This window comes from Anolis carolinensis, chromosome 2 (genome assembly GCF_035594765.1).
Source record: "Anolis carolinensis isolate JA03-04 chromosome 2, rAnoCar3.1.pri, whole genome shotgun sequence".
Taxonomy (NCBI): domain Eukaryota; kingdom Metazoa; phylum Chordata; class Lepidosauria; order Squamata; family Dactyloidae; genus Anolis; species Anolis carolinensis.
Window position 1 is genome coordinate 235,737,024 of NC_085842.1, and position 24,027 is coordinate 235,761,050.

At 39.3% G+C, this 24,027-nt stretch overlaps 1 protein-coding gene across 2 annotated transcripts in view; it reads left to right on the forward strand.

Annotated features, from left to right (window-relative positions):
- Positions 1-7,906: 7,906 nt before the first annotated feature.
- The window catches only part of zdhhc21 (zinc finger DHHC-type palmitoyltransferase 21), a 54,589-nt gene continuing 38,468 nt past the window's right edge, over positions 7,907-24,027 (forward strand). The window contains exons 1-6 of one of the 2 annotated variants that reach the window (XM_008103153.3): positions 7,961-8,038; positions 13,129-13,316; positions 17,970-18,069; positions 19,378-19,579; positions 20,787-20,885; positions 23,547-23,658. In XM_008103153.3, the coding sequence (XP_008101360.1) occupies positions 19,426-19,579; positions 20,787-20,885; positions 23,547-23,658 (365 nt within the window). In that variant the 5' untranslated portion in view covers positions 7,961-8,038; positions 13,129-13,316; positions 17,970-18,069; positions 19,378-19,425. Of the gene's footprint in view, positions 8,039-13,128; positions 13,317-17,969; positions 18,070-19,377; positions 19,580-20,786; positions 20,886-23,546; positions 23,659-24,027 lie in introns of both variants that reach the window. The other variant, XM_003216429.4, reaches the window with a different exon arrangement.

Here is a 24,027-nt window from a genome sequence, read left to right on the forward strand (position 1 = left end):
CTGAATAAAGCAAGTCAGAGACATTTCCCCCCTAACTTCCTAATACCAAGTGATGCCATCCAGATCAAAGGGAATTCTCCATCCAGAGAGACTGTGGGATTGGGCCCTAAGTGTGAATCTGAACCATTTAGAAAGGACGTGTAAAGAGAAAACAGCAGCTGTAGTAATTGTTAATTAGATTAGTGCCTTAGCTTTTGAAGGTGAGTGTTTAATTAACCCAGCAATGATCAGCTGCATGTAATTAACACTGTATTCTGTTATATCAAGGATGTGTTAATTGGATCTGATTTTCAGAGTCAACCTCTATATTCAGAGCAAGTTGAGCCCAGGTGCTAACAGAATATTGCTCCAAAAAGGAAGGGAGAGGAAAAATAGAGCCAGAGGATAGGGCTCTTTGACAGACAGCAGGGTCTGGAAGGAAAGGATGGGTGGAGGGAAGTCATTGTTACTAAAAAATATACCTATTATCTTGATTTGTGATAGGGGGTTATTTTAATTTACAGGATTTTTAAGGTTTCCCTAATGACAGTAGTGATAGTGGTGGAGAGAAAATTAACAATTTCCTATCACTGACATGCTGCATCAGGCACAGAGATAGTTAACTTTAAAAGTACTTTAAATACAATTAATTGCCAGCTCCCAGACTACATGTATCCCCTTGTTCCTGAAAATGAGATTAATCACAACTATCTGAACAGCTTTATAATACCAGTAAAGTCTTTAACAATGAACAAAGCACTGCATGTTCATAATGCTGTTTCTAAGGACAGTGGGTGGCAACCAGCTGTAATAATATCTTTAAAATCTGCTATTCTTCTTAGGAGTCCAAAACCCTTTGAGTGACATTAACATCTGGATTTCATCAACAGATGCTGAAAGATCCATGGCTCACAACAGGAGAGGGCTACTAATATACTACATGCCCTTCTATATTCCCAAGATGTCCACACCTTCTGGACAATTTTAAGATTGATTTCTCCCAGCTATTACAATTATGTTGGCTCTTACTACAGTTAACCTTAAGATTAAAATGAGCCCATTTGCTGGTTATCTAAAACAATTTTGGGGACTTTATGCATGTATCAGCTTGCTTTGTGATACATTATTAGCTATGTTTCTCCTTGACTCAAGAATTACATATGATTTAAGGCAAAATCATAAACATGTATACTTAGAAGTAACACCCAATGTTTTCACTAGGATTAACCCTATATCCATTTCCTTGGGAAATACTTCTCATTGATCTTAATGAGATTCAAACCAATAATGCATATGGTGCTCATGTGAAGAATGTTCCTCCAAAAATACATCTCCCTCGGTATAGAAAACTAGCAGGGAAAAGATTAAGCTAGAATGTTTCAGTCATGTATCTTCACATCTATAATTTAATGTGGCATGACTCAGCCATAGGTTTTAGTAGCCGATACTGCCCAAAAGTTGATATGGATATCTGAAGGACCTTAAGAGACCACATGAGGTGATCAAAACATTTTAGCAGAGTGGTTTTTAATGTTGAATTTGTTTTAATGGTTTTTAACTGAGAATATTTTTAATACGGTTTATATTTCATTCTGTTTTAATGTTCGTATATTTATACATTTTAAATTGTTATGCTGATGCTTTTATGTTAAGCTGCTTTGAGTCCCCTTCGGGGGAGATAAAAAAAGTAAGGTAAAGGTTTCCCCAGTCATGTCTGATTCTGGGGGTTGGTTCTCATCTCCATTTCTAAGCCGAAGAGCCGGCGTTGTCTGTAGACACCTCCAAGGTCATGTGGCTGGCATGACTGCATGGAGCGCCATTACCTTCCTGCCAGAGCGGTACCTATTGATCTACTCACATTGGCATGTTTTCAAACTGCTAGGTTGGCAGGAGCTGGAGCTAACAGCGGGCGCTCACTCCGCTCCCGGGATTTGAACCTGGGACCTTTCAGTCTGCAAGTTCAGCAGCTCAGTGCTTTAACACACTTCGCCCCCGGGGCTCCGGGACAGATAAAGTAGGGATATAATTAATAATAACAATAACAACAATTCATTCAAATGGTCTGTAGTCGTAACGGTGAGGCTGCGGACCATATTTTAATTCTTGCGGACCACTGGTGGTCCACGAACCACAGGTTGGGAATCACTGCTCTATATATACTGTCATTCCTCCGTATCCATGGATTCCATTATCCACTGCTTGAAAAGTTCTCTCCTCCAAATCCCTAACACAAATATTTTAAATAAGGGACACAATTTCCCTATACAATAGAATGGATTTGGGTATCCACAGGGGGATGTTTCTGGAACCAAACCCCAGATGGTACAAAGAGCCCAGGATGTATGTGCATATTTAAATACATACACATACAAATACACACAGAAGGGAGGCATGCTAGTTTTAAAGATGACAGCTAAATGCACTGAAATGATGGGAACCTGTCTTAGCAGTACAAAATCCTCTTATGAAGCAGGAAGCTCATAGACAACACAGGGCCGTCCCTTCTTTTGCAGGCTGCCTCCATAAGAGAGCATCAGCTGCTACTGCACATGGCATAATTTTAGCATGCTGATTTAATATTTACAGAGTGCCAATAAAATTTTGATGATGACAGCTGGTGGTTCCTGTGGCAATTTATAAACAACAACATAACACAGACATCGGGGAGCTCTGAGGAAAGGTTCTGCCTGGCTGTACAATATTTAGGGGCCTCCAATACAAGGTTGTTTCTTATTCAGACAAGAGAGGGTTTTTGTTGTTATCATTCTTATTGTTTTGCTTTGTAGGTTTTCAGGGCTCGGTGCCGAATAGACTGTTGGAAGCTGATCTGCACACTTCAAACAAAGTCTGTAGATGTCAGGTGCTTTTCCCACTTCCATGTCAATAAAGTTAGTGGAGTGGCAATCGAGTCTTGGCTCCATGTTGAGAATCAATAGGATCCTACAACACAACTGCAGGCAGCAGACCAGGTCAGGTAGTGAAGGACAGGGTTTGTAGCAAACAGCATTGTGTTCCAAGAGAAAGTCAAGGCCAGGAGCCAGACCTCATATGTTTAAAAAACAACTTGTTTTTCAGCAAAGTCGAGTAGGAGAAAATCTTCACCCAGCAAACATTGACTTCACAATATATTTCGTGGCAGAACCTGTCAAAAATACCAATTGGATGACTACAGCAATTTTACAGGTCACTCCCCAAGTTTATTTTAAAATAAACATTCCACGCTTCTCTCTCATTCTGTATGTATATGTGTGTGAAGATGTGTGATCCCTTCTGTTTCTGTGTGCGTGTATTTGTGTCTTCAAATTGCATCTCAATTTAAGGGCAACCCCATTGATTTCCTAGGTTTCCCTGGGCAAAATGAAAGATGGTTTCCTATTACCTTCCCCTGAAATATAGCCGACAGCACCTGCCATTGCTTGGCAATTCCCCATCCAAGTACTAACAAGGCCTGACTCTGTTCAACTTCCAAGATCTGCTGCCTTCAGGGTAATATATATCCCATCATTAAAAGAAAATCATAATTAATTCTGTAGGAAGGATTCATAATAATTAGTCATGGTATACATTCAAAAGATAATTGTCAACCAGGGTAATAAATACTCTAGACATACAGCATCCCTTATTACTATTGCTTTGAACATCAAGGAAAGGTGCTGAAGAAGCTTTAAGGGCTACTAACTTTCCCATTTTGTGTTAGTTATTTTGTATATAATTGTTTGTTATAATTACTCATGAAGCGTTTTTAAAAAGTAACTACAGGCAGTCTCTGAGCGACAAACATCTGACTGACAAATGACTCATAGTTAAGAATCGGGGTGAAACAACAAGTGAGAGAAATCTACCCATAGGAAGGGAAATTTGTTTCTGTAAGAGTTATCATGGAGGAAAAGGTTTCTCCACTGAAGCTTTACCACCAATCCTTGTTTCCACATTCAAAATCTAGTTATCACAGGAACAGAAAGTGAGGTGAAATCTTCTGAGGCGCAGACAGCAAAACAAACACTTAACCCTTCCCTATGCTATTCAAAGCGCTCTCTCTCTCTCTCTCTCTCTCTCTCTCTCTCTCTCTCTCTCTCTCTCTCTCTCTATATATATATATATATATATATATATATATATATATATATATAGCTTTAGAAGCTATAGAACCTGTAAAAACATGTGGAAAGGGGGAATAAAATTCACTTGCAACTATGGTCTTCATGGTATATGATGCCAGAACAACGAGCTAAAATCCAACCTATGAGGTCACGAAGAGTCGAAAACGACCTTTTATTATCCAAGTTGCCCTACTCTGAATTCTCTCCAACTTGTTTATATCCTACTTAATATGAGATGCCCAGAAATGGTTGCAGTCCTCGTTCAACATAGAAACTATACTTTTATTAATGCAGTAGAAATAGAATTCACATTCTTTGCTGTAGCATTACAGTGCTGGCTCATATTTAATTTCTGATCAATAATAATCTCAAGGTCCTTGTCACATGTAGTACTGCTGAGCCATGTATCCATCCTATACCTGTGCATTTGATTCTTGTGACCTAAACATAGAATTTAGCATTTGTCTCTATTGAATTTAATTTTACTAGTTTCTGCCCCATTTTCTAATTTATGTAGGCGCTTTTTAATTCTGTCCCTATCCTCAATGAGCTAGTTGTCCTTCCCAATTTGTATCATCTGCAGACTTGCTAAGGATTCTCTCCCATCATAAGTCATTGATAGACATATTGAAGAGGAATGCCCTAGAATAGAACCCCGAGGCACTCCACTCGAGACCTCATTCCAGTCTGAAGCACAGTCACTAATGATGACTTTTTGAGCATGGTATTCTAGCCAAGTATGGATCCATCTGACAATGTTCCCACCTATCCCACATTTAATCAGTTTGCTAATTAAAGCATTATTGAGGATCTTATGAAATGCTTGTTGCAGTCCAGAAAAATGGCATCCACACCATTCCCAAGTAAACTAGTGATAAAAAAGGGATGTAAGAATAGTTTAATAGAATTTGGCACTTCTGGATAGCTGTTCCTTCACTTTGCATTTTTCTACTGTCTTCCTGATTGCTGTCTTAGAATCTCATCACACTAGAGCTTGGATCTACTTTAAATCCATTTAGGGAGGGGACTTTAAACAGCTCAGCCAGACAGATCCTAGGCCTCACCAAACTACAAATTCTAAAATTCTGCAGGAGGCAGAAACTGGATTTAAGGTGGATTCATGCTCCAGTGTGATGAGGCACTAATTAGGGTACATTGTAGATTGAGCACAGTTTGATACCACTTTAACTGCCATGGCTCTGTGCTGTAGAATCTGGGGATTTGTAGTTTGGTAGTCACTAGCAGTGTTTGGCAAAGAAGGCTAAAGACGTTGTAAACTACAACTCCTATGATGCCATAGCATTAAGCCATGACAGTTAAAGAGGTATCAACCTGCATCAAACTTACAGTATAGATTAACCTCTCTGCGCAGTTCCTCTTTTTACAAGACTAAGAAAAACAACAGTATTACATTCCACAAAGTCCCTTCTAGATTAATTAAACATGCACTACATATTTATGCTGTTATTTTATATTACAGCAATCACAACTTACTCATTAAGTACATCTTTGGTAAATGCATGACTGTGCCTGGTGAAAATAATAATAATCTCAAAACGGCCTGCTTCATCTTTCAGTTTAGTTGCCTCTGTTTGGGCTTCTGCTGCAGGGCAGGAGTCAGGCTAATTCAGGGTGGGCATCGTGCCACCCTGGCAGATGGAGGGGTGCCTTTTTGGAGCCAAGCGGTTGTGGATGTGCATCAGTTCTGGGTGCTCAAGGCACAATTCCCAGCTGGGAGCAGTGAAGCTGCAGTCCATTGTGAGCTGCTGATGGCGGTTAGCCATCACTGACGATGGTCTCCAGCCAAAACCCGCTTCAAAATATTCCTTTTAAAAATAACTATACAAAGAAAATAAAGGGACTGGGACAATCTGCTGACAATTTCTGCTTTTACATTCTATTGAAGGGGGAAAAACTTTGAGAAGGTGGAGTGAGTTACAGACTTGTTTCATTATTTTGCTAGGTTGTGGGTCCATGTATGTTTATGTCCCTTCAAGTTGTTTGTCAACTTTTATTGACCCAATGTATTTCATAGGGTTTTCTTAGGCAAGGAATACCCAAAAGGTGCTTCTGTCAATTGCCAATTCCTTCCTCTAATATACAGCCTACATCATGCGGCTACTATATGCTCAAGATTATTTAAATTTGTTAAACATTAACAGCTCCTAACCACTATGTACAAAGAAAGGCCTTTTTTCTTTTCTTTCAAGGCCTATTAATGTAATCCAAGTTGCATTGCAATTTGCATTATTTCAGGATTAATAGGATGTCAGGTATGGTGCCATCTCCTCAAATTGTTTTGACCACAGTAAATGTACCCTAAGCGTCTTTACTCAGGTGGCATCTACTGTAGAATTAATGCTGCTTGACACCACTTTAAATGCCATAGCTCACTGACATGTGATTCTGGGAGCTGTAGTTTGGTGAGGCACCAGCACACTTTGGCAGAGGAGGCTAAACGCCTTCAATAGGGCGGGATAGAAATAGTTTTAATTCATTCATTCATTCAGCAAACATTTGCCCAGATACAGGTTATTATTTTTCCTCAATGCACTATATAATGGGTTGTGCATCTAATACACCAGGTATGGGCAAAGCCAGGCCTGGAGGCCGGATGCGGCCCCTTGGGCTCTTTTCTCAAGCCCTCCTCTCTCACCATCCTATCCTTCCTTCTCTCTTTCCTTCCTCTATCCCTCCCTTTTTCTCCTCGCCCTCCAACTTTTCATCCTTCCTTCCCTCTGTCTTTCCCCTTCCTTCCTTCTCTTTCCTGCCTCCTTCCATTCATCCTTCCCTCTTTTGTCTTTTCTCCCTCCCTCCCCTTCCACCCTTTTGTCCTTCCTTTTTCTTTCTATCCCTTTTGTCTTTCCTTCCTTCTCTTTCCTTTATCCTTCACTTTCATCCTTCCTTCCCTTTTGTCTTTCCTTCCTTCCCTCTTTCCTCCCTCCTTCCTTTTTTCCTTCCTCCCCTTTTGTCTTTCCTTCATCCTTTCCTTCCTTTGTTCCATCCTTCTCCTTCCTTTTTTCTTTCCTTCTTCCCTTCCATCCTCCCTCTTTTTTCTTCCATCCTTCCACTTGCTCCCTTTTGTCCCTCCTTCCTCCCTTTTACTTCTTCCCTCCCTACCACCCTTTGGCCCTTCCTTCTCTCTCTCTCCTTCTTCTTTCCCTTTTGTCTTTCCTTCCATCCTCCTCCGAATCTTTCATCTTCCCTTCCCTTCCTCTTCCCTCCCTCCTTCCCTTCCATCCTTCTCTCTTCCCTTCCTTCCTTCCATCACCTGGCGGCCAGACCTCCTACCAGGGAGTGCTAGCATGCGGCCCCCCAAGTCAGAAAGTTTGCCCATGCCTGATCTACATTGCAAAATTAATGCAGTTTGGCACCTTTGTAACTAACTGCCAGGACTCAATGCTATGGCATTCTGGGAGCAAAACTATTACAATCCACCATATCTCTGGTGGTGCCTCAATAAACTACAGCTGCTATGGCTCCATAGTATTGAGCCCTGGCAGTTACAAAGGCGTGCCAAACTGCATTAATTGTACAGTGTAGACCAGGCATGGGCAAACTTGGGCCTCTAGGTGTTTTGGACTCCAACTCCCACTCTTCCTAACAGCCTCAGGCCCTTTCCTTTTCCCCCTCAGCCGCTAGCGGCTGAGGGGGAAAAGGAAAGGGCCTGAGGCTGTTAGGAAGAGTGGGAGTTGGAGTCCAAAACATCTGGAGGGCCCAAGTTTGCCCATGCCTGGTGAAGAGGCACCATCTGCTTAATGCTATAGCAACAACACAACATATCCTCCCTCCTTCCTTCCCTCCAGGAAGAGAGTGCTTCCTCCTCCACCTCCTCCTCCTCCGCCCTTGGAGTCCAATCTCGGGTTTGGGTTTCCCCGTGACGCGCCTGCGCAGAAGGACTGCGGAAGCGCGAAGCCACGCTGAATGGACGGGGAGAGGGTCGGCGAGGCCTGCCGCCGGTGAGTGAATGGGAATGGGAAAGGAAGGGGCGGGGAAGCGCCAAGAGGGGGCGCTGCTGCCCGGGCCCCTCCCTCCTCGTTGCCATGGAGACGGGGCCCAGTCCAAGGAGGGGCGCCTCTGTGGGGATGAAGGAAGGAAGGAGAGAGGTTTGAGAAATGCTGGCTTGGTTCGTCCTCTGCTGTTGTGCCCACATGGAGGAGGCATTGTGGCCCAGCCTCTCCTGAGCACTGTTTTCCCCAGCAACTCATTGGCTAGACCCAACCTTTAGCCTCTTACGGTGCATCTACACCAGGCATGGGCAAACTTGTGTCCTCCAGGTGTTTTGTACTACAACTTCCACAATTGGCTTTTAAGAATTGTGGGAGTTGAAGTCCAAAACGCCCAGAGGGCCCAAGTTTGCCCATGGCTGATCTACACTGTAGGATTAATGTAGTAACTGCCATGGCTCACTGTCATGGAATCATGGGAGTTGTAGTTCACTGAGGCACCTGCCTCCTTTGGCAGAGAAGGCTAAAGACCTTGTCAAACCACAACTCCCAGGATTCCACAGCATGGAGCCATAGCAGTTAAAGCAGTGTCCCACCACATTTATTTTACACCAGGCATGGTCAAACTTCGGCCCTCCAGGTGTTTTGGCCTTCAGCTTCCGAAATCCTAACAGCTGGTAGGCTGTGTTGTCAGAGGCTCTCATGTCTGGAATCACTGGGTTGCTGTGAGTTTTCCGAGTTTTCCGAGCTGTATGGCCATGTTCCAGAATCATTTTCTCCTTTAGTTTCGCCCACATCTATGGCAGGCATCCTCAGAGGTTGTGAGGTCCAGGTATTGTTGAAGGCTTTCATGGCCAGAATCACTGGGTTGCTGTGTGTTTTTTGGGCTGTATGGCCATGGTCCAGAATCATTTTCTCCTTTCGTTTCGCCCACATCTATGACAGGCATCCTCAGAGGTTGTGAGGTCTATGTATTGTTGAAGCTTTCATGGCCGGAATCACTGGGTTGCTGTGAGTTTTCCGAGCTGTATGGCCACGTTCCAGAAGCATTTTCTCCTTTCGTTTCGCCCACATCTATGATGCATCCTCAGAGGTTGTGAGGTCTATGTATTGTCGAAGGCATTCATGGCCAGAATCACTGGGTTGCTGTGAGTTTTTCAGGCTGTATGGCCATGGTCCAGAAGTGAGGTCTGTTGGAAACTGCAAGTGGGGTTTACATATCTGGAATGTCCAGGATGCTTTCTCCCACCCTGGACATTCCACATTCCACTTTTGATATATGCATCATTTCACGACACTAATTGAGTTTTACAAGCAAAACTGAGGTTAAACCAAGAGATACGGACACACATTTTGCAACACAGTAATTGAGTTTTGCTGGCAAACTTGAGGTTAAATCAACCCCTTATGAGATATGGATACATACATAAATTGTGATAACGAAATGTATGTGGACACAACATATCTCATGAAAAGCTTTCATTTATATATTTTTAAAAATATATGGAGCCTCGGGTGGCTCAGTGTGTTAAAGCGCTGAGCTGCTGAACTTGCAGACCGAAAGGTCCCAGGTTCAAACCCAGGGAGCGGACTGAGCGCCTGCTGTTAGCTCCAGCTTCTGCCAACCTAGCAGTTCGAAAACATGCAAATGTGAGTAGATCAATAGGTACCGCTCTGGCGGGAAGGTAATGGCGTTCCATGCAGTCATACTGGCCACATGACCTTGGAGGTATCTACGGACAACGCCGGCTCTTCGGTTTAGAAATGGAGATGAGCACCAACCCCCAGAGTCGGACACTACTGGACTCAACGTCAGGGGAAACCTTTACCTTTACCTTTAAAAATATATGATTTATTGCTTATTTCACATAGACTCAAAGGTTAGTGCGACACACCTACAAATCCAAGCCGACAAACTAATGTACTGCGACGCACAGTTTGGAAAGCTCTCTTCTAGTCCCAATTTGGAGAGGAAGATGAGGCTTTGTCTTGCCCATGGAAAGTGGGAAGTTGTCCTCTTCTTCAGGGCCAGATATTGGGTCTTAAAAGTGTGTCAACGGTTTGCCATTTGGACTATTGCTGAGCCAAGCTGGCCCTTGATGCCTCTTCTGTGCAGCCGTGGAAGCCATCTCTCTCCTCTCATCAGCACGCAATAGAAGGAGGGCTGCCAAGGAAGTCCAGTTTTCCTTTTCCTAGGGAGGTGCCGGCTTCTTAATTGAGCATTGTGTAACCCTTAGGATTGGCATAGTATGGAAATGACTAGGAGGCACACAACAACAAGCTGTGTGAGAAATTGAGGGTTCATATACCCTGTAGAATGAATGCAGTTTGACACCACTTTAACTACCATGGCCCAATGCTATGGAATGAGAGAGCTCATCTTAAACCTTCTCTTCCAAGAGTGCTGGTTCCTCTCCAAACTACAATTTCATAGCATTGAGCCATGTCAGTTAAAGTGGTGTCAAACTGCATTCATTCTACCATATAGATAAGTGTTTCTCAACCTAAAGGCTGCTCCAGGAAAACAAAATAAAGAAAAACTGAATGAAATTAAAGAATAAAGTTGAGAATAAATGGTGATATTATGGTAAATATCATTTTTTAAAATAAAATACAATTTAATTGCATGGACATTGTGCAATTGTTTAGATATTTCTTTACATTCTCTTACTGTCTATCCCCTCTTCCTCCCCTCATCACACTGGTCCTCAACACCATTAACATGTAAGACATAGGATAAGCCGAAGGGGCTCTGTCATAGAAATTGATACAGAAAAGGGCAAGTCAAAAAGATCCAGAACCACTGGTGTAAATGCACCCTTTGAGGTAGAAACCCCTATCTCCCTTTCCTGCTCCCACAGATATCTGTGAGCCTGCTCTGTTTGGTTTTATGATGCTGAGATCTTTCTAGGGTGTTTGCAATGGATTCAAATGAGCTTTGGGCACGGTGCCATAGATGGCTGCCCTGATGCCAATCTAAGCTCCTAGCTGCTGCCAAGAAACATCTTCCTAGTGCCACTGCCAATCACCTCTGTGCTCCTCCATATGGTTATTGAAAAGCACTTTTGTATACCTTCGTATCAGCTTCCTTTTATTTTTCAAAATGTAATGACTTTTTATCTCTTAAAATACAATGGGTTCCATGGCTTCCTTTCAAATATGCTGTGTCTACCAGGTGAACAAATCTCCAAGAACGTTGAATTAATGGTGGTGGTGCTTTCAAACTGGTTGGGAGGCTTTTGTTGCAGCAGTGAAAGGTGGGTGCCTGATTTCAGAATAGTTGGAATTTCTGCACAGCAGCCCAAGAAAACCTATAGAGATTACTGAGCCCCAGAAATTCCTTAATTTTGCTAGTTCTTGGCTGCATATACTCTGTAGAATTAATGCAGTTTGACACCACTTTAACTGCCATGACTCAATGTTATGGAATCATATACGTAGTTTTACCATTTTTCTAGGTTTTTTTTGGAAACTTTTACCTTTCTCATACCCCTGGCATGCTTGTCAAGATCCCAATGTTGAACATCAATGAACCCATCCTGCTGTTTTGTGTAATTGTTAATGTTCTGTAACATAGTTCTGATAGACCATCTGTGTTTGGTTGCTCCTTTAAAGTTATTAGCTCATAAAAACAAAGTCTATGCTTGAATGTGGGCAGTAGCTATATCTGGAATTCCCTTCATAGGATAGAAAATGGAGAGCATGTCTCTGTGGTTTATAACTTTATTTACTCTTTACATATTGGGAAATAAAGATGAAGACAATGTTTCTAGATTCCCTTCTCTGTTCAGAGAAATTTAGAAACAGTGTTATCCTCCTTCTGATATATAGAGCCGTAGTTATACTCTACTGGAGTCAACGATCTGGTAGCAAAACAATGGGATGTCCTTTTCCATCTGTTATGACATAGGTCATGAGACCTGATACTACCGTCTATTTGTCACTCAGTACCAGCTGTGCAAATACCTCATTTCTTGTTCAGGAAGAGAGTGACTTAGATCATGATCAAGCTATTGATCAGTCTTAACAGGGTGTTTTGGCTTCACACAACCTAAAGGATCAGACCGGATCATCACTGCAAACACCTTTCACATATGCAGGGAAGGGTTGCCAGAAACTGAGGGAGATTTGGGTTATTTTTCCACTAAAGTCTACTAATGCAGCAATTCTGAGTCCCCTTCGGGGTGAGAAGGGCGGAGTATAAATATAGTAAATAAATAAATTCATTCAGTTTTTACTGAACCTCAATGAAACATATTTGTTTATGACTGACTGGTGGTGTCCAATTTTATACAGATGAAGTGGGACTCTCCAGTTGCTTGAACCTGAATATCACATCCTAAAGTGATTTTCAATACTAGGTTCCTGTGTGTGCTAACATAATTTGGTCCAAAGGGATATGCTTCTTTCTTGTGGAAGAAACATAATGTTATTGAGGCATGACAGGTCTATGGATTACCTCTGCCCTCTCCTTTCACAGTTTCTGTCACCATCTAATGATAGAGGCAACATCCCAAATAAGAGAGCTCCTCTGACTATGGAGGTTCTCCATCCAATGTTAAAACTTAGACAACCACAGCTTGAAACCAAACGGAGGCCTTTATCTGTGGAGAAAGCTCTCCCATTCAGACATGTATCCTCTACCATTAGATGGATAGATGTTGCTATCCCATTTATAAAATCCTCCTCAGTAGTTTCTGCATTGGTTTTATTACACGTACATTACAGAATCCTTCCACTCTTACCTCCTGATCAAATTTGTTATGGTATATACATCTAATAGTAGTCTTTTTGTAGCTTGTTGTTGTGTGCCTACAAATTGTTTTTTACTATAGCGATCCTATCATGGAATTTTCTAAGCTAAAAGGGGAGATCGTTTGACCTTCCCAAGGTTACCAAGTGGGTTTCCATGGTTTATTGGGATTTCAAACCCTGATCACCAGAGTCATAACCCCAGTGCTGAAACCACAATACCACGCTAGCTCTCTAGTCTTTCCTCCTCCCCAAAGATCACAGAGGCATAGCCATTTGTGTTTAATTTTACTTCTCCGTTATCTCATCTTATCTTTGTATTTATTTCCCTTCCTTTCTCTCCTTGTAAGGTTATTAAATAAGGGAGGATTTGAAATGACAAGTGGAAACAACAAAGCAAATGGAGCATGTTGATTTTCGAACTGCAAAGATATTCAAGATATGAAACATGCTACAGAAGTCTGACTGAGAAGGATTGAAATGGAGACTACAGTTATAGGAGGCTATATAATGCTAGGTTAATAATCTAAAACAGCAGGTAAAACTTAATAAGGAAATACGCTTATTTATTTATTTATATCCTGCTTTTCTCCCACGGGTGGTACTCAAAGCAGTGAACAAATGGTTAAACAACAAACAATTACATGATACAAAAACACAACATCATCTCCCCAACCCAGCCAAGTAAACAGTCAGATCATGATGATGACTCTGAGTGACTATAAAATTCTTGGCTTTACCCTGTCTGTTGTTAATTTTCTCCTAAAGAAAGCAAAGGCTCAAAAAATTACTCAGTTCCATATAAACAAGAAATGTGAGGAGGTGGTTGAGAAACAGCAGCTCTTGGATACTAATACTGACTTTAAAGAATATCTCTGCGATTATAATGAAGGTCACAAAGGTCAATTCAGCTGCTGAGTTTTCACTTGCAAAGAGTCCAGTAAAAGTGTGTTATCTGTAAAAGGCTAGAGCTGAGATGAAATCCCTTTCTTATTACATTAGAGTCTCATTTATCCAACATTCTGGATTATCCAACGCATTTTTGTAGTCTATGTTTTCAATACATCATGATATTTTGGTGCTAAATTCGTAAATACAGTAATTACTACATAGCATTACTGTGTATTGAACTACTTTTTCTGTCAAATTTGTTGTATAACATGATATTTTGGTGCTTAATTTGTAAAATCATAACCTAATTTAATGTTTAATAGGCTTTTCCTTAATCTCTCCTTATTATCCAACATATTAGCTTATCCAACATTCTGCCGACCCGTTTACGTTGGATAAGCGAGACTCTACTGTATAAGGCAAACTTGGACATATCACCAGTCTGTTTCCCTAAGCTTTGTATGGGCAAACAATTGAATAAAGGTGTTTCGGCTTATCTCGTGTAAGACTTACAAACCTTTAAACTCTTTCAACAGATATTTTTATCTTTAAAAAAAGAAGTGGAGCAACTGGATCTACAAGTTGGATAATAACTTAGTTTCAGGACTTAGTTTTAATTACATTTTAAAATGCCTTCCATTGGTGCCATCATATTGAAATCAGATCTCATAAGAGCTAAACATTAGCAAACATTTGTCTTTCCAAACCATGCTAACATCTATTTGGAATGGCAGATAGAAATGTTGTGATAAATTGAAGACTCTGTATGTTGCATGTGTGAGGTAGGGGATATTTTACATTACTTCCTCTGTTGCCAGTTTTGTTAAAATCCCGGGAAGAGATCCTTGGGACAAATTTTTGCCTCTTTATGTGTAACGCTGGTGGCTACTATCAGACTGTGACTCATATGCTAGTTATTCGAAAAGGAATTGCTGTTTGCTGTATGGGGGATTCGTTAATCTGATTTTTGATCTGGATGTACATGTACATGTACTGTTTTCAATTACTGGATTTTATAGATTTGTAATGGCATTTAGTTAAATATAATAAATGTTTGACTGACTAGTTGTCTCTGTGATTTGTAAACTATGTGTATGTCTTTACAACTCTATGTAATAGGTCCGCTTGGAAGAATTGTTGTTGGTAATGGATTTGTGGGCTTTAGATTTAGAACTGATAGAGGTATGCAATATTTGGTACTGGTAGTGTTATGAAAAACAATACTGCCCATTGTACAGATTGGTATGACCCTGGGTTCTTTTTCAAGTTAGATTTGTAGACGTATGTATAGATGAAGGGTGCATGTAATCATTGATTAAAATTAACATCAACCAGTTGTTAAAAGGAAAAATAACAGCACTCTGAAGACATTCTTTATTCATTAAACACAGAAATTGGTTCGAAATTAAGGGGTTTCCTCTCCCTCACTTCTGCAAAGTTTGACAACATTAGGACTGTCCTCCATAATCTTTTCCCCAGAATTTCTATGCCATCTTATTTCACAACTTGTTTGTATGATGATTCTTCATGGGATAATTGGCATATGTAAGCACATAATTTATGGCATATAATTTATAACATAATGTTCATCAGGTTTAAGTTGAGTTCAATTGAGTTTCCCCCCCATATATGTATATATCAAAATGTGTACACGCCCACACACATAGTTATGATATCAGCTGGGTATGACAGCCCTATAAAACATGTAGCTTCCATCTAAGTAACTAGTAGAGAATGAGATATCCTAGAAACAACAACAGAAGTACAATGATAATTGTAAGAAGTAAGATTGATCTGCTCCCAATTGTAGCCAGTGTCCTGGTTACACTAATAATCCCACTGCCTCTTAGCTAATGGAAGCAACTGTACTTAAATTTTCAGAACCTCTGTGATAAGAAGAAATGTAAAATCAGTGTTAATTTCTAAGGGGAGGGGATAAATAATAAGAACCCCCTTCCCTTGTTCTGTGAGCACCTTGCTTCTGAATTTATGAGAGAAAGATAATATTGTTTACTTGATGAGGCAGATATATAATACTAATATCCTTTTAATCTTAATGGCAAATATGCTTATTAAACTGACATTGTCTTCTTACTTCACTTCCAGCACTTTTTGTAAAGCTTAGGAAAGCTTCCTCTTTGCTTAATTTCAACACACTTATGCTTGGTGGAGTTTGCACAAATAAAGAAGTTGTAAGACTATTTAAAGCTTGAAGCTATACAGCGTTTACAATGGTAAAAGTTGTTCATGCAACCCGTAGGACTGAAGGAAGAGGAATTTAGGTGGAGTTCACTTACAGGATAGGTGTAGCAGAAGAAGCAGAGATTAGCATGTAGGAATGTGGAGGAGTTGCACTGTGACTTAATTGGTTGTGTATAGTCTTCAAAATTAAGATAGGGAGGAGTCTTTGGAAAGGAACTGAAACACTTCTCTGCACACATAGTTTATAGCTGCAGTTATGTCAGAAGTGTGCTAATATAGATGAATACCTTTAGTACAGATTGATTGAAATCATATTGCTTCCAGTGTGGAACAATGTTCTTTGATGGCATGATGGAAATAATCATGGTCATACCATAATTATACTTCCTGTTAAGGTTGTGGCTGGTAATAGCTCTTCTGAACTGATGAAATCATTAATGTTGTTTCATCCTGAAAGCTGTTGGAATCTGAGGGACCTCTGAGGACCCCCTCAAAAGAGTTTTTACTTGGCACTGCAGGTGCTCCTGATAAAGTTCTGGTCTGTGTGATAGGGAAATGATTCCAAGCATTTGGCATGATTGACTCAAAGCATACTCTCCCACAGTGCAAAGCTTAGTTCTCTCCGTGACAAGACAATTAGAATTAAAGCAATATTTGACTGTGGATGTGAGTGGATTGGGATAAGGGGCCCTTCAGAGGTCTACTTTGTGGCAGTGATAGCAGCCAAGGAGAAATATTCTACCATTGTTACATCTTCTGAATGTGATCAACAGAGGTCTTCCAAGCAATCTGAGATTTACATCAAAGTTATCTCACAGCAGGACACAAGGAAGCCTTTGAAGCACACAGTGACTTGCTTTTAACTTTTAAAATATGTCTTGACTTAAAAGCCACAAATTCAACCACTCTATCAAGAGGTATATTTAGATCACCTAATCTAGTTTTGTGTGATATCCACAATGGATATCTTATGAAAGAGCTTGCCTAGTGGGGTCTAGAACATGATAAACAGCTCTTTGTTTTGGAAGACCATTTGACTTGATTTGAAAAATCTGGTTCTGAGGCTTTCCTGAGCTGAAAATGATCAATGGCAGGGGTGTCAAACTCATTTTCATGGAGGGCTACATCAGCTTTATGGTTCCATTCAAAGGGCTATTGAGTTCATGGGCTGAGAATCTGGATACAGAGAGCCAACTATATATATTTTTTACACAGTGGTCAGTACTCTTTAGTTTTTACCCAGTTTTGATTCCCAGTTCTTACTGAATGGGTACTCCCATCACTTCTGAGTACTCATGGTTCTGAGATTGGGGAAAGGCTGAAAGGCATTTTAAAGTCGGACATTATACCCACAAGGCTTGTATCTAAATTCAAATCCCAATATCCTGACAAAACAGAACAAATGGCAGCCTTCCAGATGTCCTTGTATCACAATTTCCATCAGTTCTAATCATGATGTCTAATGATGAGGAATACAGGAGTTGTAGTCCAGCTTTCAGAGGGCTACATAAAATGCCATGGTGGACTAGATTCAGCCCACGGGCATTGAATTTAACATATGTGGTCTATGAGGTCCCTAATGCACTACTACATTGCTTCCTTGCCCCCAAAGCATGTGGGAGGTAGTTTTAAGAGGCAAAACTAACATGCAGTTTTCTAGTGTTAAGAGCTCTGTGCCCCCTCCCCTCCAAAGACCCAGAGTCCATTGGAATCCATTGCCTATATTTTCACTCTCTGCTCTAAATATATGATACAAGCAGGATCTTATTGCAAATTTCTGTAGAATGGCAGTTAGAGCCAATTAACTAATCAAGATCATAAAGATTCCTATATTGTAACAGCTTGGTATATGGGCTTATTTTCACCAAAAATCATACTGTCTTCAATAGAAATGCCTCTGATTAACCTTGAGAAATTCAAAGGAAATCACAGATATTTTGATAATATGTTTGATGTTGGTCTGTTAGAAAATAGAGTTTACAGAAAGACACAGAGAAGGAGCTTGGTTCCTTTGCAGATATCACCCATGCTTTTGGATTTAGGTACTATAGTACAGTACAGTGAAGTGTTCAACTCTATATGTTTCTCTCTGTTTTAGATAAGGCTGATGAACTGCTGAGTCTGTATTGGAATCAGTAATGGACTAGATAAGAGATGATGAACTGATGAATGACCCTGGCAAGATGGAGTTTCTATAGGTGGGTAATTTGTTTTGAGAAATGAGAAATCCATGATTGACTTTGCCCATTCATTATGTGAAACTGATTTTGAAGACAGTTCAGAAATAGTAGTTAATGTAAAATATAGCAGCCATGGTACTACCTGTAGGTGTAACTTGGGATTGGAAACTTATTTCACCATTATGTCAAGAACTTTACTGTATCCTAACCATGAGCACAATTTGAAGTGCTGCTTTTCAACTTTAAAGTCCCATTTCTTTCCATCCTGAAGTAACACATGATTCCACAGTAATTTGTATGGGGACATCGTATTCAGACCTCTGTCATCTGCAGAGCCCAACATCATTTAATAAAAGGCAAGTTGCAATTGGAAAGTGGGCTTTCTTAGTTTTGATTTGTCAGTTTGGGAATTATCTTCCAATTGAGGCTTGCTTGGCATTTGTATTGTTTTCATTTCCTTAGGCAAAGATCTTCTTAATTTTCCCAAACATTGAAACATCAATTGTCTAGATGCTGTTTAAATTGTTAAATGTATTCTTGGCTTTGAACTAAGTTTTTGTTATTATAATATGCAGTGTGTGATCATTTGCAAATCAAACTGGGAGCCGAAATTTAGTGGCTGGTTCCAATTTGAATAGCACAATTAAACAACAACAACAACAACAACAACAACAATGCAAAGACTCTGGTACAAGCTGGTAAAGGTGGTCCCAATGGTGATTGGCACACTGGATGCAGTGCCTAAAGAGCTTGGCCAGCATTTGAAAACAATTGGCACTAAAAAAATTACGATCTGTCAGCTGCAAGAGCCCACCTTACTTAGATCTGCACAAATTATTCACCTATATATCACATAGTCCTAGACACTTTGTAAGTGTCCGACGTGTGATCCAATACAAAGTCCAGCATAGTGATCCTGTGTACTAATCTTGTTATGTATCTAATAATATCTAACAACAACAACAACAACTTTATTTGTATCCCGCCACCATTTCCCAGAAAGGACTCAGGGCAGTTTACAGAACAGCACATAGAAGTGCTATACGCCCATAAAATATATAAAATATAAATAAAGTAAATCAACAAATAATTAAATCAGTGAAGTGTACATAAAGATTGACTCACCATATTCCCATTGACACTCCTGTAGTGTCAACTCCCTTGTGAAATGGTAGCTTTCTTGATTTAAATTTTTTTCTCTTCACTTCATATACATTGTTTCTCTCCTTTGCAATATGCCACAAATTGCTGTTTGATTGGTATATAGTTTCAAAACATTCATAATCTTGTTAAACCAATTCTAATCTAAATTCTTTTCTTCTTTAGGCCCTTCTTTCCCATTTTGTGGTTGACAGCCTGTCCAGATTTTTTATCATGGGACTACGAATTCACTTTGTAGTAGATCCTCAGGGCTGGCTCTGTATGGGTCTTATTATCTTTGTTTGGCTTTTCAACCTGATCACCATTCCAAATGTTATTCTATTTCCACGCTATGAAGAAGAACATATATCAGTGGGTGCAATATTCTGTAAGTCACATTTGTCATTATTTGTCATATACTTATATAAGAACCATCTCTTCGAATCTTTAATTATTAATGACCTTACAGTGGGAATCAGAACAGTTGTTGTCTCACCTGTTTTCATCAGTTCAACTCCATTGAGTGCAGGTCTGGATCCAATCCAGAGTGCTTTTTTCTCATGCTTTATAAATAAAGCTATAGTATTCTGTTGGTGCACTATTTCAACAGGTAAGTCATGGTCTCAAGACAGAAGATCTAGGAAACACTACAGCAGTGAATATCAAGATATAAATGAGAAATGAGGGAAAATGAATTTTGAATATGAAACAGGAGGAGTAAAAGAAAGAATTGTTATTGCTGTAATAACAATTTTTGTTCCTGGGTTATAAATGTCATATCCTAATTGGTTCTATCCTATTTATTATTTATTTATTTGCCATATTTATACCCTGCCTTTCTCAACCCCGAAGGGGACTCAAGGCAGGAAAAAATTATTGATCTGCAAAAACTTTTTTTTTTTTGCGAGACACCGGCAGCACATTTTTCTATAGTTTTTCAATGAATATCTCATAGAGCCTCAACCAATTCAGCATGGTTTGTGGCACCCACAAAAAACAAAGTTTCTGGAGTATAACTACTACTTTTAAAGTAAGTACCACACAATTAAACAGAAAATAACATTTTCAAACCAGGAACAGAACATTTTTCAAATGTTGTTACAGAGTATAATGAGGCCTAAGAAACTGAGATCTGTAAAAGTGGATTAAAATCAGTGCTTATACAACTTCTGTAGCATAGATTGTGATATCTGAATGGGGAGGGATCAACAAGAGTATATACAGACTTTTGCCCACAAGCAGCTTCAAGTGTAGTTTTGAGACATTCGGAAGATGCTTTAAGACCACCTCATCCCACTCTGATCCTGAAGTCTTTCACCCATGTTTTCCAACACTATCCTAGGCATTTACAAAATCCCATTGTTCCTGACTGGCATGGCTACAACTAATAGTATCTGTGCATTTGGGCTGTATGTGGGCCACCCATAGATTATATTTTTGTTTTTTCTATCAAAGCTTGCTTTGTGTTACCTTTCTCCCTTTTTAGTTGCCTTCATGCAATAGTGTTGACATGATGTGATTTGAAAATTTCTCTCAGTAATCCCAGAAAGCTTCTTAATGGCACTTTTCTGAATGGGAGTATATCTGTTTTACAGGTTTCTACATACTTGCATTCCTCTGCATCATTTCTCTACTTAGAGCCTCCATAGCAGATCCAGGGAGACTGCCTGAAAACCCAAAGATACCAATTACAGGTACAAATATGCGTGGCATTATTAATTACTGGATATTTCCAGTTAGGGAAATATCCCTGATATTAGTTTTTAAGTGTGTTTTTACGATTGTTTGTTTTACTATATTTTGTATTATATGTGGCATTAATCTTGCCATTATGTAAGATCGCTCTGGGTCCCCCTGGGGGAGAAGAGCAGTATATAAATTAAATAAATAAATAAATAAATAAATTTCCCCCTTTTCATCAGAGTGTAGTTTCAAACATCTATTTTACTTTCAGTCTGAATGGAATCTACTTTTGATGCCCCAGTGCACTATGTATACAGTCAACCCTCTGTATCCACAGATTGTGCATCCATAGATCCCTCTATACACGGCTTTAAAATGTTTTTTTAAAATCCAAAAAGCATACTTTGAGTTTTCCATTTTATATAACTGACACCATTTTAGTACATCATTATATATAATGGGACTTGAACCTCCATGGATTTTGGTATCCACCGAGGCTCCTGGAACTAAACCCTAGTGGATGCCAAGGGCTAGCTGTATTTAGAATGAGCTTTCAGTATTATAAACCCTGATACTCTTCTCAACTGTGTGTATGAATCGAGTGAAAAGGGCAGTGAATTGCAGTGTTTTTCCTACTCCTTCATACATCAAACGCCAGGTAGCCATGTATGAAATCCTTGAATGAGGAGGGCCAAGTGTACTCTTCTGACTTTTGGTTGAAGGTTGATATGTGTGATGAATATGTTGAGAAATGGATGACAAAAAGTTACTGGAAATGATGAGATACTTGAGTAGCATGTTTCAGGTGATGGTGGTGAGAAACAAGAGTGAAGTGTATGTTGAAATAAGAAATATTGTTGGAATAAATAAACAGTAAAATAAGAAACAGAAAGATGAGATAGTGGAATAGGAAACAACAAAAATCGGAGGGACTCTGGGAACTGTCCGAAATATTTTCTGAAGTTAATGTATTGCTATTGAAAGGGTGGTTGTTGCAACAGCATTTGATAAAGTCATTGTAAGAGCTTGCCTTATTACCATTATAAATGTTTTGTTCAAATAACTTAGTTTTTTTTTCATACTGAGAGATGTAAATCTTTTGTATTGAGTGTGGAAATAAAAGCAGCACGTAAAATGCAATGCTTCTTCTTGATGTGCTCATGTATTTGTTTCCCCCCAGTTCTTGCATGAAGTTAAGAGATTTCTCCATAAATTGTACTTCAGAAAGGACCTTAGATCATGGATGCTACTTTGTTGCATTGATGTTGATCTAAACTGCATATTATTTTGGAGATGATTTCCGTATCTTTGCTTTTATAGTGTGGTCCGATGCATTTGTTGCCTGCCTTAAATTACATTGGAAAACTTGCATTCTGAGCCTTCTGTTAATGGCAACTCTCTTATTAAACTCTCTTATTAAAGAGTAACACCTTTGTGACATTGGCTATATGGGAACAGATTGAAAAGCAGTTTCCCATCTGGCATTATTACTCGTTTAATGATCTTGAATATTGGGTTTCCATATTGCCAATGTGCAAATGATGTCATTCTTCAACAAGATGAGAAACATGGCAACTCTCTGAAGAAGACTTATATAAACTTATATAAACAAATTCAATTAGAAATTATTTATTACAGTCTTTAAAGTTTTCTATAACTATTCTATTTAACAGAATATTGTATATGCCCTGCATATAAAAAGAGGCATTTGACCATTTAAATGACATTTTGCTTGATTTCATTTGATTTGAATTAAATTGTGTTCTCTCTTCATATAAAACATTTAAGGTTGACTCCAAGGGTTCTCTTGCTTTGCATCGAACTCCCATTTTGTTACTCAATTTTTGAAATATTGATTCAAAGTATGCCCATACAAGGAAAAATAATTTAAAGTAGCACATCTAGACAGATTTCAGAAAAAGTTAGGTGCACTGGAGCCTCATCAATTCTGGAACAGATAGATTGTTTAATTTCTTTCTTAAAGTCTTTGACTATGTAGATATGTGTTGTTTACACCCCAAAATTCTCAGGTCAGTTCTCTGGATTTCTCATTACCACTTTTCTTGCCAAAGTCTGTCAAATTCTTCACCTCTGTTCTCCATATTGCAGTTTTCCAGATTTCATTTTTAGTATGGTGGCTTCAGCCTTGTCAGATCTTAATAGGCCCCAGCCAGACCCCAAACATACAATTCATTCAATCCGTTCATCGTATCTGCAGTATCCACAGTTTGACAGCAGCGGGGAATTCATTTTCCCCCAACTCTCTTTGCTGGAATGTGCATGTGGAGCGCTTCAGGTATCTTCATTCTGTGGAGTTGCCTTTGCTGGCCTTCTGAGGCTCAGTGGGTGCTTTCCCCTCTCCCCCATAGCTTATCCGCAAGTATCAAAATCCATAATTTGGCCCCAAAACCTGCACTCAGCTTACACTTGAGGTCAATTTATACATGAATATATATGGTATATTGTTAAATATGCAATGATAGACAAAGAAAATACAGTGTTGCTTAGTGGATATAGTCTGCAGGCCTTGAGTACTAATATGGCGATCAATTAAAATATATAGAATTTTTCAGCAATAATACCTTCAAGTACAAAAATTGAATCTCTGTTCTTGCAAAATGTAGTAATCATTCTGAAAATAAATTTTATTGGTATTTATCTTCTCCTTTTAGAAAGAGACTTTTGGGAATTATGTAATAAATGTAATATGATGAGACCAAAGCGTTCCCATCACTGCAGCCGATGCGGACACTGTGTTAGGAAAATGGATCATCATTGTCCATGGTAAGATGCATCCAGTTCATTTCTCATTGTGACTCATGATGCTTTCCTAGTAGTAATATCATTATAATGTTATCACTGTAAAAATCAAGAACAAAACAAGTATTGCTAGGACATATAAAATGTAATTTTTATTCAAGGTTAAAAGCTAAGCTTTAAAATGTAATATTAAAGTTGGCCTATATAATGTACTAGAAAGAACAGTTATAGCAAAAGTAAAATTATTTCTAATGCTTACATACCGAAAGATTAGAATATCATGTGGCTTTGTATTTCAAAAGCATTTTGAAATAGTTTCATTCTCTTTATTTTTAACTATAAGTAAAATTACTGTATTTGTTAAGCTGTTAAATATTTCTAATGAAAAAGAAT